We start from the raw sequence: 22,501 nt of genomic DNA, 5'->3' as shown, positions 1-22,501 counted from the left end.
TCTGTAGCAGGTTCTCAGTTCTTTTTTAACTTTCTACTTCTCTCTTTTTCTTTATCCCGGCCACATATTTTGTAAGTGTGTCAAATATCTTTTGCCACCCTTCCAATTTTTACTCTGGGTATATTCAGGACTGTATGTACTTAACAGGCTGCCCACCCACTACATTTTTCTCATATTCATCTGCTTCTTTAAAAAACACAAACCTCTCCCGAACAACTACATGCTGACCCATATCCATGGTGGTCTGAATCAGAGTCTCTATAAATATCTTTTTTGTTTGACAAAGCTTAACAGTGGATCACAAAAAAAGTAATTTCTCTTTTTGGGTGGGATACTTAACTTCAAATGCTTTTACACTTGCAAGATGCAATACTGGAACGACCACAGCAACAAAAAAGTAATTTGGCATATATCAATCAAATTATGCTTGCATTCTCTACCAGTGTAGTAAATGCCATACACTAGAGGCAGTCTCTTTAGCTTAACTGCACTTCATTTACAGTGAATAAATCAAAAGTTCTGAGTTTTCTTTTATATTCAAGTAAAACTCAGCACATCTGGTTACTTACTCTTCAATTTAAACTTGTGTTCAAAGTCTGTAAACAAAAACAAGAATATCTTATAGTCCACAGACTGGGTCATACCTCTCAACTTCTTAGGGCATGAAATCTGGGCAAAACCTAAAATAATGGGGAGACAAAGGCCAAAAATAGGGACACATTTTTAATATCGGTCTTAGAACGGTTTCTATAATAACAGGCTTTGTGTTAGCATACATTTTCTGAATGAGATAAAGTCTAAAACTCAAATTTATGTCATTATTTAGTGACTTCAATCATCAGTCATTTACCAAAAAACTACAAATTTTATGAGGGGCAGATCAAAAATATGAGACAAAAATCTGGACATTCTGTGAAAATATGGACAGTTGAGATGTATGTACTGACCAAAAACTTAACGTCTGCAACGTTACTGGCCTTCAACCCATTTTTAATACAGTTACTGTTAGGTAATCCGCTGTAATTGTGCCCTCAAATGCTTCCACTACCGTATTAAACAGATTATATGCGCAACTCTACTTATACCCTCTTTTAGAACTGAAACTAACACCGTGGTCCGTGACACATGATTTTATTTATTTATATATATATATATATATATATATATATATATATATATATATATATATAAATGTAAGAACACACACATTTCAGTACTTAATACTCGCAAAATTATGTAGATTATTACACATTGTGCATTCTGACCTGCAGAACACGTGGAGCTACAGCCACACATGCATGTAGCACTGAATTCAAGAGATCTTTTATTTCTGAACAGTTCAGACTGAACTATGGCTACAAACTTTGGAGAGGGTCGACACAACCAAAACAGTCTCCTTTTCGTCACACGGGGATTACAAGCAAAAAAAAAAAAAGACAAAGCTACGCGGCGGGAATGACTCGCTGGCAAAGGGGAATGCAGCATAGGAGGGTGGGTCATGCTCAGGAGATGTGGGTGCTGTCTGTCAATCAGGAGTGGGTGCGTCACACACGCGTCACGGGGGGAAGGAGAGGCTGAGGCGGGCCAGCAGGCAGGCAAGCAGGCGTGGGCAGCTGGGGCGCGGAGACACAAAGAGCCTGGGAGACAAGTGCGTGGAGATCGGAACCCAGGAGTAGGTACCACAACGAGAAAGTGCCCAGTAGTGGGCATATAGGGCAGAAGTACAGTCGCGCGATGTCCGCCTTCCTCGACTACTTTGCTGCTGAGTGTCTGATGTCCATCTCCAACGGTGCGGTCGTACACGGAGTGGAGCCCCCCGAACTTGTGGAGACCGGCGAGGACAGGGAGGTGCGGGACACTCTGGGCGACTCTGCTGGGCAACAAGCCAGTTTGTTAATGGTAGCCAATATTTTGACCGATTTACATCGCTCCCGTCCCCTCTCTGCCCACTCTGAGAGCAGCAACTCGTCGCTTGGAGAGAGCTGCGGCGGCGAGAGTGGCTACAGCAGCGGGCGCACGACAGCCAATACTCCTACTCTTCCTGGGCAACAACATCTGCCAAGCAGCAGATCGCCTTCATCCCTCTCCAACTGTTCATCGTCTTCGTCATCCTGCTGCATACGATCACCCGGCAAGCGACACCCGTGTAGCTTCCAGGGCTGCGATAAAGTCTATGGCAAATCTTCTCATCTTAAGGCGCACATGCGGACCCACACAGGTAAGGACCGGGCGTAGACTGAAGCTTCAGCCATTGCCACCTGTAGATGATGAGCAGATGGTGGGGGGTGTGCTGGAGTGGGGCGGGACATACAGCGGCTGCACGTGTCGCGGGAGATGGACACCGGATTTGAGGAGCAACTGGAGGACACTTGGCATTGCAGTCGAGTTTTTGTAAGTTATTTACATGAGACAATAAAGAAATATACGTGGATGGGCCTTGTGGGGTGGATCGGTCTACTATATGCAGGTGTATTGCCAGGTGATCTATGGGATAGTAACGTGTTGCTCTCAGTGTGTGCATTTGGAGGTTACGTGGTTTGCAGTACCCTATAGTTATTGGGAATTATAAGTGTATGGTGGTGCTGCTGGCATTTGCACTAGTGACGCAAAACAAGAAATAGCCCACATGGTTTAGTAAAGATTTATATAATTCTTAAGAGGGATTAGAAAAGGGCTTAAATGTGCAGTCTGTAGGTGATCTTCACAACTACAATATAGTAAGGAACAAAATACTTACATTATCTATCTGAATTGTAACCATGTGGCATAAACGAAGAAAGGGTTGGAGAGCCGCTCTTATTAGGGTACCAGGTTAAGTTAGTTGTACAGAAAATACTAAACCAGCTTTGAATATTGGAAAATGGAGCAAACTACTGTGTGATTCTGAGATGGGTGGAGATGGCAGACACTTGTGCAGTAAAAGGAATCTTAGAATCAAGAAGGTGAATATGGGCACCTATAATGCAGTGGGATTGTGGCACTCTTTTTCTGAGGGAAGTCTGTGGTGTGTAGTGAATACGGTAGTGATTTATGGGAGTGGGGACCATGATGGCCATTATATGTTGTAAATGATCAAAGAAAAATGCAGGAACATCCTCAAAAGATTTATCTTAAGGGGTATATGAACTGGGCACATGGCACCCCAAGGATAGTAGGAACAGGGGCATTTCTGACAGTAGAACACAGAGAAGTTTAACAATTTAATGGTGCTGGGTAGCTGAAATTTAACATGGTAGCCGTGAGGGGAAGGCCCCAGTCCTTTTGGTGTAGTGAGGTTACATGTGTGTGTCTTAGAGAGGATGAGTGGGACATTGAGAGGTGAAGCTGATCGCAGTGAACTGTGGACTAGTACTTGTATTGGCATAAAGACAGAGAGTATGTATATCTAATTGCTTTATTTCATCTGTTTTGTTTTGCAAGAAATGTTCAGCAGTGCATAGTCATCATCGGGAATCTTTCCACCAGTTTTGCTCTTGTTCTCTTCCCTGGTTAGAAGTAAGCATGTTTCATAGAATTTTCCAGCAAGATGCTCCTCGTGTTGTCTTCAGTTGGCTTAAAAATCACTCATTTGATGGTATTTTATTTTTAGCTGATGTATGCTGAAACAAGTACTTTTCAAGCAGATTTGCTAGTTGTGGGAGGGGGCATTTCTTTTGTGATAATGTTATATCACATGCCATTTTGGAGAGGGAAAAAAAGTAATTGCTTTGTTTTGTCTGGTGAGGGGGAGGGGCATTTGTGAAAACAGTGAACAAAGGAAAGTTGGCTGAAAAAAAGTGTGGCCGTTTGCAGGGGACATGGCAGAAACTATGGTGTAGCTTATGCAGCCTTTAAAGAGCTTCTATTGACAGTTTTATTTACAGTTGAAACAATGGTCTGTTTTTCAATACTTCTGCCTGCATTGCTTGTGATTACATTGTGAGAGTGTAAGCAAACTTTTGTGTATGCTGTTTTTTTTCAGCATTATTTGTCATCCTTCCAGGCTTTTGCTGTATTTATCAGCATCATACAATGCTGACTTTTTGGGAGAGTTGGAAAGCTTGATCTAGATTACAATGTAATCCAGTTGATTGTATCCTGACAGTAAAGCCTGAAACAGTATCATGTATGCAATTTTCTTGGTTGCTAACAGGGACAGATATTTGTGTTTTGAAATGGATGACTCGCTGTAACTCCACCCCCTCCTGGGGATAATTTTGCATTATTTTGGCTTTACTAAGTGGGTGGCACTGCAGTCTCCCTTTTTAGGGGTGACATGGAAGACTATTGGCTGTTTTGTCTATTTAACAAAATTTCTAGCTGGAAAGTGTGGAAATAAAATGGGTATGCATCCAGTGTTTAACTTTTTACAAGTCATTTGCAGAACTTTGTACCTGTGTAGTTCTCTTGAGATGTAGTATTAATGAATGCAGTATTCAGAGTTTTAGTAGTGCTTTAGGTATGGTTGCTGGAGTCTTAGGAGTATGGGGTTACACACCAGGCTATCATACGTGTGAGTTTAACTTAGTGCTGCATTCTGCCACAATATTTCTGTTAAAGTAGAGGTCATTTTGATTTGAGTACAGTGAAGTACTTTCTTCAAAACATACACAGAGATATTTAAACCATTGAACCTTGTGATTGCTACAAAAATTCTGAAACAAGACAGTCTGCATTCTTCTGCAGGGAGGACATGCATCCTACCCCCCCCCCCCCCAAATCCCCTTAGTTGCTGGCCCTGACTATGTGGTCAAATTTTTCATGGTGAGGCCAGCAGACAATACAGTTTAGTTTCTGAAAGTGAATCAGCAGCAATTATTGTTTTAGTATTTCTGGAAAACCTAAATTTGTTTATTGTGCATAACTCCCATAGATTTCTACAACAATTAAACTATTGCCTTTTTTATTTTAATTTATTTCAGCTTGTTAGCCAAATAGTTGGACTGGTTGGTGTATCTTTTCAGACAGGACTTGGGCCCTTAAGGCAAATTGACAGGGGCAAGGCATAAGACATAATAAATGAGATTACTGCTGTGACAGTTTTGGTGTCCATTAGTAATATGCATGCAATACACTGTTTACGTATATACAGTTTGTACAGTTGAGTTCACTGTAATAGTTGGATGAAACATATTTGATAATTATGGAAATTGAAGTGGAAACATACATTAGGTTGATGTCTTACATGCATAATAGGTTACAAGGAATGTCACTGAATAGAAGCATCTCTAAAATTAATACCATTGTACATTGTGGCTTGATACTGATCAGTGTGGGGGCCTGGTAGTTGACCCAGACCCCCGTGTGTGTGTGTGCACGTGCAACTGTTGATGCATCTGTGTATGTGTAAGTTGAACTAATTAATGACAGACTTGAATATAATTGACAAAAAAGTTATCTCAAAAGATTGACAGGAAAGTGCAAATGCTTCAGGAACTTTCTGTTTCCCCGTCTTGGGATTGGTATATATAAGTAGCAGGAGGCGTGGGAACAGAGCCCTTCACTTGAGGGGAAAACAGTTTTACTGTGCCTTTCTACCCCTCATTTTGTTCTTGCATGATTCATTCTAAAAAAATATAGATGGTTTATGGTTGCTGGAGTTTGTCTTTTGCTAACTTGTACCTATGGGTCCAGTTGCTTTGGTTTACTGTTGGTGTCATTGACAGCTTTCCTGTCTATTTCTTTTGATAACCAGGAAAACTGATTGGCATTGGTGTGAGATCTCTTTAATACCGTAGTTTGGAAATATTCCCTTTCCCTAGTATTGTGTGGTCTCAAAATTAGTATTTTGAGTATGGGGGTTGTAGGAGGCACAGCCAAGAGTATGGGGGTTGTAGGAGGCACAGCCATCCACATAGGAGTGCAGCCGGTCTTTGTCCTCCTGCATACAAATATTTTATTTTGCATGCTCCGAGGTTTATGTTTTGGTGCACTGCTCTTTGCAGTGTTTTTTTTTACAATGTTTTGTGTATCAGTTTATTGAAGTTTTAGATTAACTTCAGTAGACCCATATACATGAGGTCTGTCTAGCCCATTGCACAGCTGTAGCTTTAGAAAATAGCAACAAAATCAGGGACAATTTTAAATTTGTTTCCGCCATATTCCTAGATTTATTTAAAGCCTTTGATACAGTCTCGCATAATATGTTCTCTTCTGGACTGTCACAGCCTGCCCAACAATGGTTTGACAACTGCTTATCCAACAAATAATCTTTAAAATGGTACCACTCACTCTCTCCATACTTGGGCATCACCACAGGAGTTTCCTAAGGCTCTGTTCTGTCCTGTCCAATATTTTCATTAAAAATCTTCACGCTTCTTCCTAACAGACCTCATAAATTCATTGTGCATATGACTCTCCACCCATGTATGCTCCTCTGATAATTTTAATTCAAGTCTAACAAATCACACAAGATGCTTTCAATTTAATGGAAAAATGGCTCATTAATGCCCAACTTTCGTTTAATTATAAAAAGACAAAATTACTCCAATTCTTCCCCAAATCACATGAAAAATCAATTCCCAGAACAAAACTGAACAAGAAATAGTCTTGACATACTAGGTTTTAGGAATGACTATAGATGGCAACCTAAAATTTGATCTACACATCTATATCAGCATTTAATAACAGCACATAAAAAAAAAATTAAGAGCCAGGAATTCAATCTAGATAAAAATAATTCCTCACAATTTCACAAAACAGTTCTAGTTACCACCTGCTTGTTACCTTCTGTTATATATGGAGTATCAGTTCTCACATAAATCTAAAGGCTTTAATAATGAAGGAACAACGTTTGCAGCTAACAAAACCTATCACTGTTCCTCGGTCAAAATGGCTAAGCTGAATTGAACTACCCCACCATCTGACATATACCAGCAACTTGTAATTCATAACATAATTGATCAAGTAAATCCTAGTTTGCAAGCAGGAAACAAAGCCACTCAGTGTTCAAAAACGGTTTAATAAATGTGTTAAGTCAAAGCAGACTTCATCAGAACAAACAGAATGAAACATTGCTCTGGTTTGTATAGCATTCACAGTCTTCTCAAGTTACATCACTGCCTGTTGAATTCACCAAATAACTTGCATTTAAATGGGAAAAATGGTATACGTGGGTCACAGTCTATTACCTCTCATTTTCAGTACTGCCCATACAGGGCTAACTTTTATTTGTTCTGCATTAGCAATGTAGGGGCATTGCTTACATGTCCCACATTTATATGCCCAAATGGTAGTCTTCCAGAAATAGGCTGCCTTTTTTGCAAATTTTGGTCCTTTTTAAATATAAATACTGGATAACATTGAAAATATATCTCGTTATTTTAGCACTGTTTGCCCAACTGTATTAGAATCTTGTGTATATTTCAATATAAAGGATTTATTGAAGCCATCAGATGCACCGACTGTGCAACATACATCCACCTGTGCTTTGTTTATACCCATACTCAATTAAGGGGTAAATTTAGTTTCACAAGCTGACCTTAATTCATCCATGCATTGCTGGATAAGATCGTCAGGAGAGCCTCTGCCCAAGCAAAATTCTCTAATATTGTTACTTTCTTCTAAAAAATCATCGTACTCTGATCTCTTTGGGTCATTCAAGCCAATTGCCCTTTCACAATATTCCTTTTTTGTGTATGGAATGTTCATTAGTATGATATAGGTGTGAGTTAGAAAAACTCTTTTCTATATAATTTAGATTTAAAGGCCCTTTTATCTTTATTTTCCTGTATAAGTTCATCTGAATAGCGTATCCCTTTTTTTAGCTATTTTATAGGTTAACCTAAAAAAAGTAGTCGTCTGAGGTAGACTCTCTCTAATGTCCACCCGTAATACAAAGGTTCCCTGTCACTTTGAGTATGTGGATATCGAATGCTTAAATCGTCGAATATTCACATGTTCGAAGTTTTTTTTTTTTTTTGCAGTACAGTGAAGATCAGGATTTTTGCCCTTTCCTCGCTGTAGTGTGGTCTTGGAGTAGGAATATATTTTTAGCGGGGGTGTGGGGGCCCAGCCCCCCACAATAACTTCTTCAAGTATGTGAATATTTGGCAATGTAAGCATTTGATATTTACGTACTCGAAGTGATGTAGACCCAATATAAAGATATCATCCAAAAATGTGGTGTAAAGATTGCAATGTTTAAAAATGGTAAGTTTAATACAATTTGTTGTTCCTGTGTCCACAATACAATACAATATTTGCATATATGGGGACGCGGGCATTCTTAACATAATACATAAACCTTTCACCTCTAACCACTACCATCCATGAGTGTCATCCCATCATACCTTGTTGATCCAGTGATGATCGTGGGTGCATTGTGGTCTCTAGTGAGTTAAGTGCCATGATGCATTTGTGTTCCAGTGTAGTGTGTGTTTGGGCCATTTTTTAATTAAAAAAAACTTTGCTAACTTTTTATTAAGCCACAGCCCAAGTAAATCTACTGTGGTGCAGCCTGACATCACTGCAGGCAGAGCGAGCACTCTGTCCATAGAATTTAATGGGTGCACCTCTGCACACTTGTGGCAGTGTGCCCATTAGTCTAAGGACGCACTTCACACCTTCACTACCATAATGTCACTAAGGTTAAAGTTTACTTTTAAGCTCAGTGGCATGATCGTAGGGAAGGAGCTAATGTAAACAGCTTTTCCACAAGGAAAATCAGATGCTAGACTCCTTTCTCAATGCGGCGATTATCTTATTCGAAGCTTCTTGCACTACCTGATGTAGTGCAAGGGTAGGGCATTTTTTTATGACCAGATCACTTTAAAAAAGTATCAAGGCTTAAATGCCTTGTATCCTAGTTCTGTAGCTAAGACTTGGAGCTTACTTCCTGCTGCACTTAGATCAAAGGACAACCTCCAAATGTTTGAACTGACACGAAAACAGTTTCTAGCTAATTCATAGCTTTGATCATGTACCACCCCAGTTAAAAAAAACACACTGTATTTCACTCCCACTACCTAGTCACCCATCCAGTACCTTTCACATTTATTAGTACTTCATGATATAAAGCATATAGTCATTCCATTGTTTCTTACTTGTCTTTTTTTTGGGATGTTGTCATAGATATTCCAATTTTCCTCACTTTCACGGTCTCAAATTCCCCTTTACACCCTACCTATCACCCTTGCTCCTATTTACTGTTTCAACTTACACCTTTTACATAACCACATAGGTACATTCTTTCAGTATGTTGTAATAATTCTCCTATCCAGCCGTCTTCTTTTTCTTTCGGCTGCTCACATTACGTGTCACCACAGCGGATCATTTGTTTCCATTTTTTTCCTGTCCTCTGCATCTTGCTGTGTCACACCTGCATGTCCTCTCTCACCACATCCATAAACCTTATCTTAGGCCTTCCTCTTTTCCTCTTACCTGGCAGCTCCATCCTCCGCATCCTTCTCAAAATATATCCAGCATCCCTTCCCAGTACATGTCCAAACCAACGCAATCTCGCCTCTGGCTTTGTGTGCATTTGAGTATAACTGTGAATCATGTGAAACCAAAATTTTAAGGGTAATTTAGGGTTAAGTGTCATCCAAGACACAGTCAGATCTAGATGTATGGCATGGAATAACAGAATTTGTAAACCATGGCATAATGAGCGAGTTTGGGACATTAATAAAACAAAACTGCTGGAACTCTATGTCTGGTCTAAGCTTGGATGGCAAATGGTGATCAGAAGGTCTGTTATGGGAAACCTAAGGAGATCTAAAAAGCGTAGCTTCAAATGAAGGTAGTATGAGGAAGGGTCATTAGTAGTTGATAAATCACATGTTGTGTTACTAGGGGTTAGTTATAAAACAGCTTAATGGTGAGTCCGTTGGAGTAGACATAAAATGATGTACCAAAAGATGTGATGGAAGCAGCATCTTTGGATATGTTAGGGACTGCTAAACCAGCATTTGAATGTTTAAGTTTAGAACAGCTGCAGGCATTCAACTCTGAATGTTCAGCCACGTGGCTGAATTTTTCAGTAAAGCCCGACAAAAGACATTTTAAAAATCCTTGACAGATTTATGATAGATCTGGCTAGTTTGCTCATCGTATTAATATCACTTGTGCTCATCTAAACCCTGGTACATCTTTTTCGCCTCCTCCTTGCAGGGGCATGTGTTTCCGTCAGCCACATCATTAAAGTGGGCATTGTGTAGAAGACTTACACTGTGTGGAAGAAGAGAAACAGGAGGTTGTGTAGGGACAATGCACTGTCTGTTGGCAATTCAGTATGACTGCACTGCACTTGTTAAATGTGACGCAGACACTTCTGTCTGTAATTTGTGCTGGGAAATTCCTTCTGTGTTTTTGTGCTTATATCAGCAACAGCTGCACATGTCTTGACATGTTCAGTCATTGTTTAGACCTGGACACTTCACAGCTTTCACCAATTGGTTTCTTGGGATATGTAGTCCCCTAATGCAATGCACCTCTGATTTTTAACTTTAAAACCTTTATACATACATGCAGGATTGTGCATTAAAATGTCTGTATGTGTGAACATATATACCCCTCATCTACATGTACATTCACTTGCTGTCATTTGTAATTGTCATGGATAGAGAGCTGTGAAACATGATACAACACTGTGTGTGTATGCAACAGTTTTGAATATTATTATCAAAAGGGGATATACAGACTAGTGTATAGTGTTTGTTATGTAAATGTGTCTGTTCTTTTATCTGGGGAGGTCAGCTAGTAGGAAGTTTCATATTAGGACCCCTCCTGCTGATATAGTATTCAATATTACATTGGTGTTGATACTAAGTTTGATTCTGTGGCCACAAATGGAGGTTGCGAGTTCCAGTGAGTTGTTTTGCATCTTAAATGATTAGCAGATAAGCATTGTATGGGATGTAATAATGCAGAAAAGTGCAAGGTTATGTTCTGCTTGAGTGGGGAACCCACACTTGGGAAGGATAACCAAGGAAAAGGATTTGGGGGTTGTAATAATGTATTACAATGGAGTATGCTGTTTTATCTCTACAGTTGCACATGCAGTGTTTCACCACCGTCTCTGTGGCCCATATAGGAGAGCAGGTCAGTGGTCATTTCAGTTTACACTCCTAGGCAGCTGTACTGTTGGCTTGAGTTCATTCCAAAGCTATGTTCTTTAGCAAGTCCTGCATTCTCCTTGCCTCTGTCCTGGCCTTTCTGCGTAGTCACACGTTCATATATGTATTTATTTACTTTGGTTTATGTATATAAATTTTAATGTACAATTTGAAACCATGGGGTTATGTTTGCAAAAACAGCATGCTCAGTACAAGTGGTGCGTATCAAGGTAGTTTTTACAACAGGTGGTTATTCATAGATTATGTTGCACTGTCTGGGATCAGAACCTCCACATGATAAATTGCTTTATAGCGGGTACCATAAATGCTTTGGTAATGTGGCAGCTTGTATCTAGAGGATTTTAAATTAGGAACGGGCTTCAGTGAAAAAACATGGATACTGGCATTGAACTGGGGGGGGGACAAAAGACCTGACTGCTTTTTTTAGACAAACCTTAATCAGTGATTCATATTAAAGATGATGTGGGAATTAGGATTAGGTAAGCTTTCTGGCGTAGAATGTCCTTCTGTTTGTGGTGCCAGTGAGATGGCAGTGGGGACAGAACCAGGTTCTTTTTGGATGTACGGGCAGAATTAAATGCTTACAGAGAAGCTTCTTTCTTTAGGAAGTAGTCCCAGGAACTGTGGCAGCTGTACCTTGTCCCACGCCAGCATCAGCAATACGTTTGTATGTGCATTGTGTCTGTGTTCCTCTTGGACACACAGGAAGACAGGGCAGAAGGAGAGGGCTCTCTGCAGGAAAATGTCACCCTCATACTGCTGTAGAGATTTAGCTTCGCTTCCAAATATTCAGACACACACAAGAGTAGTTATGAACAGCTGGTAAGTGTTTTTTTCCAAAAGGAATGTATTTTTGCCTCTACAGGGTGCATGGAGACTACCCAAACTAAAATATTAATAGTAAGGATAGCAGTGGGAGGAGCCGAAGAATGTACTGCAGGATGCTTAGTGTCTAATAGGAGAGTTTCCTATGATGATAAACTATACAGTAAAACAGCAAAGACAAGGGGTAATAAAACATTAAAAAATGAATAATGGTAGCACGAATCTCTTGGTGTGTGTGCGCGCGCATAAGAATCACAAAGCAAAAATGATTCAGTCTTACCTTCAAGCTGAATATGTTGTAAGCCTCTGGGCTGTCGCATTGTTTGCTGAGGGTTGCAAAGATTGTGAACAGTAAACAGACGTTCTTTTTGTAGATTGTTGCTGTAGTGTTTAAACCGTAGTGCTGGATTTTACATTACCATGCCAAAAACAGTTCAGATAGTGATTAGCACCACAGCTGTGCTATTTAATAACAGTAACAAGTCAGGGAGGAGAATTTTAATGTCCTTGCTTAATTACATGCATACTGTTGACAGAGGGAAGATTGACCTAAGGCTCACTATGGGTGTACTAATTTAAACCCGTTTACTGTCCTGTTTTTTCAGTTAAGGTGTTTTGGGGGACTTTTTTTTGCCACTTGACCATAGGCTTTGGTTGCCTGGATTTCCACTAAGCCCATTTTTCCATATTTCTCAGTGAGGTTGGGATCCCACTTTCAAAGGAGGAAAACCCTTTGTCACTGGTGGAAAGTGGCGAGTGTTGTGGCATCTGAATGACAATCATGTGGTGAGTTTCTTAATATTTTGGACATTAGCTGTCTCCCAGCAGCAGACTGTGGTACATCTGCTGCAAGTGTACTTCTAGGTGCTGTCCTACACAGTACATTGTGTAGATTTTGAGGGACGTCTTCCTTCATTGCCAGGCGCAGGGCCATCCGAACACTCCAAGAGGGGAGATTACTACCAGCTGTTCCATTATTCACTTCCTAACTAGGTCATGGTGTGAAAGAAAACCTGTTAGGCAAATAGGTGTTGGCTCTTCTTTCCAGTAATTGTTTACCTGGACAACAACCCAGAGAATAAATATGCAGTGTGTGAAACTTTGATCATGAACACATTTCATATATTTCCTTTTGAGATTATGGTTCCAGCCAATGAGACTATTATATTTCATGTATGACTAGCAACACACTGAGCAAGTGGCATTAGTCATTACAGCATAGTGGGATGTACATAGATGGTTGATGTCACAAGTTGTCAGGCAGACCTGTCCTTCCATCAGCATAACACGATACTGGTTGCAGATTTTAAGAAGTGAGCAGATGGTAATATGATGACAGTAATTGTGTTAAAACTGCTGGTATGACATTGAGATTACCACCTATGGTAAATGTCATGAGTTAGAGGACTGATGACCATGGTAGAATAGGGACTGGGTGCTACAGTGTTGCTGTGTCTCCATGGATCAAAGGGTGGTGCACAAATTGGTGTAAGAGATATACTGTCCACCATCGGGCATCCTATCTCCTGCAACAAGAAATAGTTGGATGCCACCTGCACTACTCACCCTTGTGGTTAGACCAAGGCTTTTCTGAAGTGAAAGATGGTGTATGTTACATTTCTGCAACATTCATAACTTGACTTTTGAGGTGGTGACCCCCAAGTGATGTAGGTCATTGTGTCTGGGGCGTAAGACCTTTTGATCAAAAAGAGTGAATTTTCTTAGAGGATGTATGGATTTTTTTAATAAATGTTGATTTGAGGCTGAGTTTAAGTATAGTAGTACACCTTGACTATTTGTTGGTCACAAGGAGAATAAGAAGTGAATATGCATCCTGCAGAAAGCATTGCAGAGAGTGTACGACCGTGGGTTCCAAACCTTTGTGTGGCAAGTCCCAGAGCAAGCTTATGCAGTGTATGCTGGCTAAAGATGATACTTGTTGTCCTGCTGAGAAAGTTGGGAGTTACGTGGGAGGTGCTGCGCCACTTGTGTGAAAAGGTTGCAAGTGTTTCAAGTTTGTTGAAAGTGATGGAATTTCTGTGCTTAATCAAGGCAGTTTTGGCACTCTGTTTGTTATAGGCTGCTAAAAGAACATGTTTCTTGGCAGTAGAAATTTATGGAACAGAATTGGTTCATAGGTGTATACTAGACCTTTATAAACTTAGCCTTGCAGCCCAAATGTATCCCATGAGATAGTGCCTTAGAGCACAAAACGTCAGTAGTCCAGAACAAGAAGGCAGGCAAAAATATGTAGAAAGCAATAAAAATTTAATACTCAAGACAAAAACAGATTAAGCTTAATCAGAATCATACATTTCATCTCAGCACCACATTTTAAATGTCCAACCCACCAATTCATTATCCAATAAAATTCCATTTTCAATTAAGACTCTCAGAATTGTAAAAGGATCACATATACACTTAAGCAGTAATATGCATTGAATAAAGCAAAATCTAAAACTATATATATATATATATATATATATATATATATATATATATATATATATATATATTAAATTAATAAAACTATAAACAAATTCCTTTTTTATACGATATAAGATTTTAATCTTAGTATACTGGCAAAAGATGCATCATCATTGAGACCTGGGGGGACAGTGGCATTTAGCTTCAATTGCCATGATAGTTCCTTGGCTTCTAAAATATCTGGACTCTATAGCTGTGCCAGTGGGGAGTCTTATTGGGGACCTGGAGAGCAAGGGAGCAACCAGACCCAGACTGACTGTGATCTTTGTGTGCACTTAAGGGAAATTGTACTTTACTGCGTGTATTAGTTATCCTTTCCTCTCTTCTAGGAGACTACCTCCCTGGTGTTAGTGGTGAGGATTGAGGCTCCTTGATTGCTGGGCCAGGGCAGGGTCGTCACAGGTACTATGGAACTTGGACCTAAATATATTAGGTTGTTTACGTAATGGTGGGCAGGATTGTGTTTTGAAAAACTGTTAGATTCATTTGAGCATATATGTAAAGACTTTTGGGACTTTTTGAACAAAATGAAAATGGTAGAATTTTTGGAAAAATGTGCTTTTATGACTATTGATGTAGTGGAACTATATAATGTTATTCCCCATGAAGTGGGTTTAGAAGGGTTCCATGACATTCTTTGTGAATGTACAATATTGGATAATACTGTAAATGTGTTGGTTTTATGTATGGAGTTGGTCCTTAAATATAATTTTGTTTTTCTTGACGGGCAATTTTTCAGGCAAAAGAAGGGTGTAGTGATGGGGGAGGCCTGTGCCCCCATCTTTGCAAACATCATTTTGTTAAAGTGGGAGCGACATTTTTTTCCCCACTTCGGGGTAAAACCGTGAAGTTTATATCGCCAGTTCCTGGATGACGTTTTTGTGGTGTGGGAAAAACCATTAGAAGAGATTGACGGTTTTATTACTTTTCTGAACAATTCTACCCCTTTTTGAAATTTACATATCAGGTGGACCCATTTACTATTAACTGTCTAGATGTTACCATCTATAAGGATGTGGTGAACCAGAGGTTGGTCAGTACAATATACTGTGTAAACCCACCTGTAGTAATAGTATTTTGCACTTTCAAAGCAATCACCCATACCATCAAAAGGTGGGAATAATCAAAGGGCAATAAATACGGTTGGCCCGGGTGGTTTCCGATTGGAGTTAATTTAGCATAGAATGCAAATTAATGGGGGGATATGTTTCGGGGGAGAGGTTACCCTGATGGCCTGGTGTCACAGTTTGAGTGATATTAAGGATAGAAGAAGTAAGGGGGATATTGTGCCCCTTATTGATTGCAGTTCGATCCAAGGGGCACTTGGATTTAATAGAAATCTTAAGAAAAAATAGGAATGACCTGAGTGGAGCCTTTATTACCCAATTTTGCAATGAAGCAGGTTTTTATAAGAGAGACCATTTATAAGTACTGGAACATTTTTTCCTTATTTAAGGAAATGGCTAAAGTTGTTAAGGTAACTCCCCGTATTCTATTTAGAAGGGGCATAACTTTGAAAAATATTTTTGAACATCCTGCCATCGATTATGGGCCCAGCATCACCTATAAGAAATGGGGTACCTATAAATGTAAAAATTGTACCCAATGTAGGGTGGTGGAAGGGGATCGTATTGAAGTTAATTCTAAGATGTTTAGGTCCAAGTCCCATAGTACCTGTAACACTATGGGAGTAATGTATGTGGGAAAGTGTACCAAGTGCCCTCATTTTATATAGGGAAGACCAAAAGAAAACTTAAAAATAGCATTTGTATGAACATGGGTTAGATATTAGGAAAGGAGAAATGAAAAATGCCCTGGCTAGGCATATTTCTAAACATCCAGAGCGCGATTTTGTTTTTTTTTTTTTTTTTTGTGTGTGTGTTGGAAAATGTTCCCAGGGATCTTCGGGGGGGGACCTTGAGAAGACATTTTAGAAACCAAGGAACTGTCATGGCAATTGAAGTTGAATGCCGCTGTCCCCCCAGGTCTTGATGATAATGTATCTATTGCCAGTATACTTAGATTAAAATCTTATATTGTATAAAAAAGGAATTTTTGTTTATATTGTTTTGTAATTTGATATACATTAGTTTTAGGTTTTGCTTTATTTAATGCATATCATTGCTTAGGGGTATATGTGTTCCTTTAAAAATTCTGAGCATCTTAATTGAAAATGGAATTATATTGGATAATGAATTGGTGGGTTGGATATTTAAAATGTGGTGCTGAGATGAAATGTATGATTCTGATGAAGTTTTTACGAAAGCATGGTGCTTAATCTGTTTTTTTCTTGAGTAATAAATTTTTATTGCTTTCTACATATTTTTGGCTGCCTTCTTGTTTGGACAACTGACGTTTTGTGCTTGGTGTTATGCGTTATTCTTCTGTGGTTATATAGTGCCTTAGAGGTTGTCTTAAGAGATGTATGTTAGGGCGTGATTTAACTGCTGCCTCTGCCCATCTGAGGTATAGGTGTCAGATCAGGGCAGAATTTCTGATCTCCCATCCACTTGTCCAGGTTGCTCTTGAATAGGATTAGGGAAGGGCTGTGTTTCACATGCATGGGAAGCCTTTTTCAGAGAATATGGGATGTTAAGTTGTCTATCTCGCCTTCGTTCTTGCTGGTTGGTTGGGATCGGAGCCGATCCTGTGCTCCGACTCGACCATCTTCAGTAGCTCGAGAGCTGTTTACTGGCTCGAGGCTACCCCTTATCCCATAATGCCTAGCGATGGCTACCTAGATCTCGTTTGCCGCTTCAGCTGCGAGATGTCATTTTTTTGGCTCAGGCTTGTATAGACTTTTTGTGTAAATTCTCACTAGATTTTAACTCTTCTAGTATTTTATTATTAGCTTTAGTTTTGTTTCTGTGGTAGATATTTGTTTATTCTATAGTATCCCTCCTTTTGTAGAACTCGTTTAACTTAGAGAGTTCTCCTCCATCCCTCCCCCCCCTTCATTCCTGGTTAGCCGTTTAACTTAGAGGCTTTCCTACTGCTTTTTTCTTATAGGCTAGCCGTTTAAATTAGAGGCTTTCCTTTTACCTTCTTAAAAAAAAAACTTTATCTATATCCTTTCTAGTAGGTGTGTTTTTTGTTCTTTTAGAACTGAATATTGCTCTTTTTTATTGTTGGCTAAATTGGTTGGTTTCCTTCTCCAGTACAGTATGTCCAAGGTTTCTGGGTTTAAGAAGTGTTACTCATGCAGTCAGAAAATGTTTCTGACAGATGGGCACACTTCTTTCATCTATTGTTTAGGCGCTGTGCACCTGCAGACTCTTGTTCTGTTTGCCATGCCTTTAGTCCAAGAGTCCTGCAGGAGCATAAGAATAAGTTGATTCTTAGGGGTCTATTAAAACACCAGGATTCACCAGCCAAGAGCTCACAGCCAGTGTAATCCACTAAGCCATCGGCTCCAATTTCGGAGCCAACTTCGGTACAGGATTTACCTTCTACATCGGTTCCGGCTGGCACCGAGAAGACAACCTCCCCGTCGGCTCCATCAGAGGCTTCGGAGCCATCGCAGAGCCACAAGAGGCTGCGGTCCCCTTCCTTAGAGTTGGTGCATTCGGCTCCTCGGTTTCCTTTACTTCAGAGCGAGCGTAGTCACCGATCCTCTCACTCCTTTCGATCCTCTAGGCTGTCGGATCATGATGTGGCGAGAGTAGTCAGGTTGCTAAAGTCGCAGTCACTAGCTAAATTGTTGTCCAGCCCTCCTCAACAGGTATCGGCTCCGTCCACTTCTCTTGATGTTCCTCCTCAGACTCCAATGAGTTCGGAGCCGGAGTTCGTTGGGGCTCGAGTAGTGGAACCGTTGGCTCCGATAACTCTATCTCCTTCGGTTCCAACGTCGGCTCCGATTCCCTCGGTGGTACCTTCCATCGAGGTATCTGGGTGCCATGGCTCCCTTGTCTGCTCCGAGGGGGCAAGTGGCATTGGACCCTTGTCTGACCCCGTTCTCCCTCTCTGAGCTTTGGCCAGGTGAGCTCTGCTCCAACATCGGCCTCAGAGCCACCCCCCTCTGTGCGGAGAAAGATTCCTATTTCTTCAGAACTGGAGCTTTCTCTGCATCATGGCAGGGATGCCTTTGATGTCATGCAGAATGTGCTGTCCTCTGAGTCAGCTCCACTTTCAACTCCGCCCCCTGTAGTGCCTGTGCCAACCTCTGCTTCTCCTCCAGACCCTAAGCATAGGGAACCGATGCTCCAGGACACCCCGTTGGGTGTTTCCTCCTCTTCCAAGGCCTCTCCTGATCACTCAGAGGAGCCCCCTCGGAAGAAAACGTGTAAGAGGAAACACATTGACTCCCCCGAGTCTGTCACTTCTGATACAGACTTAGATGATTCGGAAGGGTCCCCTATATCCCACTCTGAAGATGTTTCCTTCTCGGATATCCTAGAAATGCTTAAGCAGAGGGGGAACTGGAATCCCCTAGCCCCTACCGAAGATGAGTCTGTATTTCTGGATGCTTTCAGTTCCCGACCTTCCACCTCCTGGGTTTCTCTGCCTTTCGATCCAGTTATGACATTGGTGGCTTGAAAGGCTTGGTCAGCTCCAGATACAGTGGAACCAACTCCGAGGAGACCTGGTAAATTCATTACAGCACCCCAGGATAAGCCATTCCTTTTGAAAGGTGTTCCTGTTAATGCCATGGTGGTAGCAGCAGCCATAAAAAAAAAAGTTAGCGGAGACCTCTTCATCTGCCCATCCCCCTAACAAGGAGTCTAGGACGATGGACAGATATGGGAAGCGAATGTTCGCTTCAGTGACCTTCTCTATGAGGTCACTGCACTACCTATGTCATTTTACCCGACTTCAAAGGGATCTCCTTAAAGAGCTCGGAGATGCCCTTCAAGATCCAACAGCTGAGAGAGCACAAGCCAAAGTAGCTTCCCAGATAGCGACGCTTAATTCTGTTAACTCTTCCATGAGGCTCGTTTCCTATGCAGCTGATGGGGTGAGTAGAGCCGCAGGTATGAGTGTGGCCCTTAGGAGGCATGCGTGGATGCGGCTGTGTAACTTTGCGGAACCCTTTTGAGTGTCCTTCACCAACACTCCCTTTGGTTCCTTTATTTTTGGACCACAGGTGAAAGACACTTTGACTAGGTGTGAGCAAGAAGGCAAGACTCTCTCTGCCGTGGGAGTCTGATTTTCCACTCCCTCTAGACCTTACCCCAGGGGTCAAAAGAGTGGGAAAATGTGGTTCCGTAAATCTCAGGGAGCCTTGCCTGACACATGTAGTGATTTTTCCTCCAGAGGCAGAGGGGGGAAATAACAATAATAGACGCCGCCCTCATGGCAGCGGGGGTCCGCAGAACCAGGGCAACAGAGAATCTTTTTCTGATAAGCCCTTCAGCATCCCTGAAGGGTTGCTCGGCTGCTCACCTCTGGAGGCATTCAAGGGAAGACTTTCACTGCACCCAAAAGCCTGGCAAAGTTTAACACAAGACAAATGGGTACGGTCCATTATATCCGGAGGTTACAAAATTCCCTTCCATCAACTCCCCTTACAGTCAAGGGAGACCCTTCCAGATGTTCCACCCAATCTGAAGGAGCAAGCAGTAATAGACGTTTCAAAACTGCTAGAAAAAAGAGCCATCCAGGAAGTCCCGGCAGACCAGCAAGCATCTGGAACTTACTCCAGGTTCTTTTTAGTACCAAAAAAGACAGGGGACTGGAGTCAGATTCTGGATCTCAGCAGACTAAACAGGTTTGTACAAAGAACAAAGTTTCGGATGATCACGCTACAGTCCATTCTACCCTTTCTGGGTCAGGACAATTGGATGTGCTCGATAGATCTTCAGGACGCGTACTACCATATCAAGATGGACAAGCTTCTGGCTGGGGGTCAGTCATTATCAGTTCAGAGCTCCGCCCTTTGGTCTCACCACAGCACCAAGGATGTTCACCAAATGTATGGCAGTGGTCACGGATCACCTGAGACGTCAAGGATTCCAGGTGTTTCCATATCTAGACAACTGGCTCCTCACTGCTACCACCAGGCATCAACTCCTGCAAGCGTGGGACTACACAATCACAATCTGCTCCCAGCTAGGCATTACAATAAATTTTGAAAAATCTGTCTTGTTGCCCTGTCAATCTATCACTTGCATAGGAGCAGACTTAGACAGAAGGGATATGTTTTCAAGGCTACCACTAGAAAGGGTGTCTGCAATTCATCAGCAAGTACAGATTCTGATGCAGAGCAAAAGGATCCAAGTCAGATACGTCCTTCAAACTCTGGGTTCCATGGCATCAGCCATTCTTCTAATCCCACTAGCGAGCTTTCATATGAGAATTCTTCAGTGGCTTCTGTTCACGCAGTGGTCTTTCCAAGAGCTACCCATGACTCGCATGATCCTGATCACGGATGCATGCAAAAGACATCTTTTTTGGTGGATGGTCTCCCCACTAATTGCTCAGGGCAGACCTTTCATTCAACCCCCTCCGGTAGCCACAGTGACGACAGATGCCTCCCTGATAGGGTGGGGGGGCATTATCTGGGCAGGACAGTCCAAGGCACTTGGCAACCTCACGAGTACCATCTGCACATAAATGTCCTGGAAATGAGAGCCGTGCTCCTGGCGTTGCAAGCCCTTCAAGACTCCCTTCCTTCTGGGACAATTGCTATTCAAACGGACAACATGTCAGTGGTGTGGTACGTCAACAAGCAGGGCGGAACCAGATCCTACCCCCTGTGTGGAGAAGCACTCAGACTGTGGCAGTGGGTGATTTCCTCCCAACGTTTTCTGATTGCGACGCACATCCCTGGGGGATCCAGTGTCATAGCAGAGAGGCTCAGCAGAGCTATCCTCATGCCTCACGAGTGGTCTCTGAATCAGGAAGTTGCGGATCTTATTTTCCGCAAATGGGGACAGCCTTGTTGGCGATCTTTTTGCCACCCCCTTCAACAGCAAATGCAGCAACTACTTCTTCCTCTTCCAGGCCACATACCTAGAGCCGCTCTAGTCCACGATTGGCCTCAGGGACTTCTTTATGCTTTTCCTCAGTTTCCTCTGATACCGAAATTCTTACAGAAAGCAAAGTCATTGTGTTGCAAAATGATCCTCATTGCCCCCTACAGGCCTCGACGGATATGGTTCCCCTTCCTGTACCATTACCTTCTCGATCAACCCTAAAGTCTGGACCCAATTCCAGATCTCCTGATTCATCAATCAGGCGGGTTGCATCAATCCCTACAAACTCTCCAGCTCACAGCTTAATTTCTCCACTTCCAACCTTAGCCAGGCTTCCCAGCATTTCCCCAGCAGTACGTGAGATTATCGTCTCTTCTAACAAGTCTACAACGAGGAAAACTTGTGCTAGCAAATGGAAACATTTTTCTTGTTGGGCAGAGGATAGGAATGTGGATCTCTTTTCAGCCCCAGTACACGAAATTCTGGAATTCCTAGCACAACTGTTTCACTCCGGGTCCGCTTCCGCTACAATCAGGGTACAATTATCGGCCATTTCTAACTTTCGTGTTGGTTTGTCACATTCTAACATTATGTCTCATAAGCTGTGTAAAGCTTTTTGAGAGGGACAACTCTTCTTAGGTCTCCAGTGAGAGATCGCCCTCCTCCTTGGGACCTTAATTTCTATCTTGAAAGACACTCTGGTAGCTATTACTTCAGCCAGACGCATCTCCGAAATTCAGGCGCTATGTGTTCGTCCTCCCTACTTGGTTTTTCATAAGGACAGGGTTGCCCTGAGGACTAATCCTTCGTTTCTTCCTAAAGTCTGCCCAGAAAATAATTTAAACCAATCTATAGATCTTCCTGTATTTTTTCCCTAATCATACCAACAAGGCAGAGTACAAACTACACCAATTGGACGTTCATAGACGATTGCGTTTTTACCTGCACAGAACTAAAGAAACAAGGAAGTCGGACCAAACATTGGTTTCTTATGCCTTGGGCAAACAAGGTCTCCCAGTTTCCAAGCTAACCTTGTCTAGATGGTTGTCACACACTATTACTTTCATTTATCAGTTAAGGAACAAGGAGTTACCTATTAAACCGAAAGGTCATTCTACTAGGGCCTTGGCCACCTCTAGCCTTCCAGACTAGGTTGCCCATGGATTCCATCTGTGCAGCTGCCACGTGGGCAAACTCTCATACCTTTATTTTTCATTA

General features: G+C 41.6%; 1 protein-coding gene across 1 annotated transcript in view; it reads left to right on the top strand.

Moving 5' to 3' along the window:
- The first annotated feature begins 1,580 nt into the window (after positions 1-1,580).
- The window catches only part of LOC122787325 (Krueppel-like factor 9), a 130,950-nt gene continuing 110,029 nt past the window's right edge, over positions 1,581-22,501 (top strand). The window contains exon 1 of the mRNA XM_044053972.1: positions 1,581-2,218. Within this exon, the coding sequence (XP_043909907.1) occupies positions 1,735-2,218 (484 nt within the window). The 5' untranslated portion in view covers positions 1,581-1,734. The remainder of the gene's footprint in view (positions 2,219-22,501) is intronic.

The sequence above is a fragment of the Protopterus annectens genome, chromosome 13.part0, assembly GCF_019279795.1.
Source record: "Protopterus annectens isolate FY-2018-M chromosome 13.part0, PAN1.0, whole genome shotgun sequence".
Lineage (NCBI taxonomy): Eukaryota > Metazoa > Chordata > Ceratodontiformes > Protopteridae > Protopterus > Protopterus annectens.
The sequence above is the reverse complement of the archived record's forward strand: the minus strand, read 5'-3'. Positions and strand labels throughout refer to the sequence as shown.